The 2,774-nt window shown below is 38.2% G+C and overlaps 1 protein-coding gene across 1 annotated transcript in view; it reads right to left on the bottom strand.

Annotated features, from left to right (window-relative positions):
* Positions 1-2,009: 2,009 nt before the first annotated feature.
* LOC111398017 overlaps positions 2,010-2,774 on the bottom strand; it is a 6,583-nt gene continuing 5,818 nt past the window's right edge. Inside the window, exon 3 of the mRNA XM_023024978.1 lies at positions 2,010-2,086. Coding sequence (XP_022880746.1) covers positions 2,010-2,086 — 77 coding nt within the window. The remainder of the gene's footprint in view (positions 2,087-2,774) is intronic.

The following is a 2,774-nucleotide window of genomic DNA, read 5'->3' on the forward strand; positions in this document are numbered from 1 at the left end:
CAATTCACGTGGTGAAATACCATTTGAGGTTAAACTATTCAAGAAATCTTCTTGTAAGCTCTGTTCAGATTTATCGATTGCTTTATCAAAGTTATAGTACGTAAAAATTTGACCAGGAATTTGTTCCAATAAAATCTTGTTAATATGATCAACACATTCATTTCTAAGCGTAAGAATAACTCGATTTGCCATAGTATGTTAATTGTCAGCATATGCTTCTATATTTGGAAAGACGTGACGAATCGAAGTTTTAAAAGATGTTATTTCGTCCTCAGATGGTACATCATATTGTTTGAAAGCTGAATGCAATTGCAAGTATGTTGTCGCTCTGTCCCGTTTCCAATTCTTAACAATTAATCACAGAAAGTGGGATCAAACTTCGCACTCATATTTTCAACTAATGGCAAATGTAATAATAGGGGCCATAGGTCAGAGAAGACTAAGACCATGTCTGGGTGCACTTTATTGCCAAAATTAAGTAATTTTCTGACCGTTGATACGTCCAACGGCCACATTTCCACCTTCTACTAATATGGGAATCAAATAGACTGACACCCATGTCGGTTGGTTTTTCCCCTTTCTACCCCACAATTAACACGCCAAACCAACCCTCATTTCTTTGTCTTCTGCGAAATCAAAAAGAAAGAGACGCTCAGTTTCCACTCCTCCACTGGACGAAGTTGCCGACACCACTCTTCCACTAGACGAAGCTGTCGACACCACTCCTCCACTGGACGAAGCTGCCAACACTACTTGCTCTCCGACAACAGCAATATCTGTTACATTTGTTGTCCGATGGTGAGAAAATAATCTTTCGATAGTTGGAAACAGTTTCTGTAACAACCCGGTCGCCCCTACCCTACTCTGACGACTATAGCAGCGGGTTGATGGCGTCCCTACCAAGAACTTCAACCCAATATGCCTTGATGACGTTCGCCTTCTTCGGCCACCGATACAAGTGACTCCACTGTCACAACCGATGTCCCCGTAGATTCCCATTCCTGTGCGACATCGTAGGTAAGCATCTGTGTCTTCGATCTCTACTCGTTCTCCTTGAACGTTTCTCACTCATCACCAATCTATACATTTCTTTAGACTATTTGATTCACAAGGGCCTGACATAAAAAAATTACATTTGCACTTGAAGTTGAACTACAAAAGGCGCTCCCAGTTTCTCCAGCACACACAGGTCGTGTAACTTGTTGGAATAGAATCTGCTTACCGAGAGAGAACCACCATGGATCTCGTCGTTTTCCCGGTACGGTAGAGTGCCTCCAACATGTTCTTCATTTTTGTGTTGAATGTAAATTGCCATAAATGGTTGCTTTTGCTGATGGAGACTAACATTTTTTCCTCCCAATTTGCAGCAGCCAAATTACAACCCACATCCGAACTCCTCCACATCAAACGCCCATCATGTTGACAGTGAATCGGGGCCTCGTAAGCATGCACAATAGACTGACTATGAGACGCAAATTTTTATCGCCGCCTGTGAGACCGTAATCGCCGATGGACACCGAAATGGGAAGTGCCTCACCAAATACGGATGGCAGACATTGGTTCACTTATTTAACACCAACTCCGGGCACAATTGGAGCAAGCAGCAGCTGAGAAATCGATGGGATGCACTCCGCTTGAAACACGAGATATTTGAAGAATTGATCAACAGCAGTGGCATTGCGTACGACATGTTCACTGGCTTGATCAGGGCCTCGGCGGAGTGGTGAGATCGAAAGGTGAAGGTACCATCATATACTCATCAATAATAGCTAGTATCAGAACAAATTGAGTTATTGATATCCAAATTTGAGAGACCTCATTGATTCCTGGTGTTCTTGAAGGATTATTTTTCATGAAAAATTGCCCAAGTTTAATACAATTTTTTAGGAAATGAACCAAAAAAATGAATGCAAGTGCCTGCATATTGAAAATAAAAAATTCAGGCAACAATCATTAACCACAACCTTTTTTTTGTTCCAGCAAAAAATAAGAATACAAAAAAAAAAATGTTAGAACAAATCAACAGATCCATACATATATAAAACTAAAATGATATGTTTTGAGAATTTCAAATTCAGAAGTATAACTGCAAAAAGAAAATTAGTGTTTATGTTTTGTTAAGTTGATGGGAAATGCATTTTTTTTTAGTTCCATCCAAATGACTATGAGTTTCTTAGAATTAAAGTTTGTATTCAGTAGTAACTTTGGGTTGCCCAAGTATGCGGAGATACTGTTAGTTACATAGGATGAAATTAATGAGTTACAAATAAGAGTGATGGTTGGCAGTTAATAAAATCTGCTACTTACGTCTTTATCTCTAAACTTGTACAAACTTGTTTAAAAAATGGTGCTAAAACAGGGATTCTTCTTTTTGATTAACCATTCTCCACTTTCTACATCCTCATGCTATAAGAAGGTAGACCAGTTTCCGTTCTGTTGAAATTCTAGGACAAATTGATTTTTCACGTTGCATAATGAGTTAATTATTTTGGGCACTTAGCTTTAGGGAAAATTTAGGTTATCCAAAATTGGCTCTCGTTTTTTAAGCATTACTGGCTTTTTTTTTTTTTTTTTTTTGCTGAAAAATAATCGAAACATACACGCCTAATTTGGAAAAGAGAGTAAGAATAAATTGTATGGTATTTTGGTAAGTGTCACATATATGCCTAATTGTCTTCACTTCTAATGGACTGGGTACTTCAGCTACTAAACAATTTTGTTTTTACAGTTATAACTGCAAAATGCACTTCACATTAACATCAAGTGTTATTGTA

Source organism: Olea europaea, chromosome 7, assembly GCF_002742605.1.
Source record: "Olea europaea var. sylvestris chromosome 7, O_europaea_v1, whole genome shotgun sequence".
Taxonomy (NCBI): domain Eukaryota; kingdom Viridiplantae; phylum Streptophyta; class Magnoliopsida; order Lamiales; family Oleaceae; genus Olea; species Olea europaea.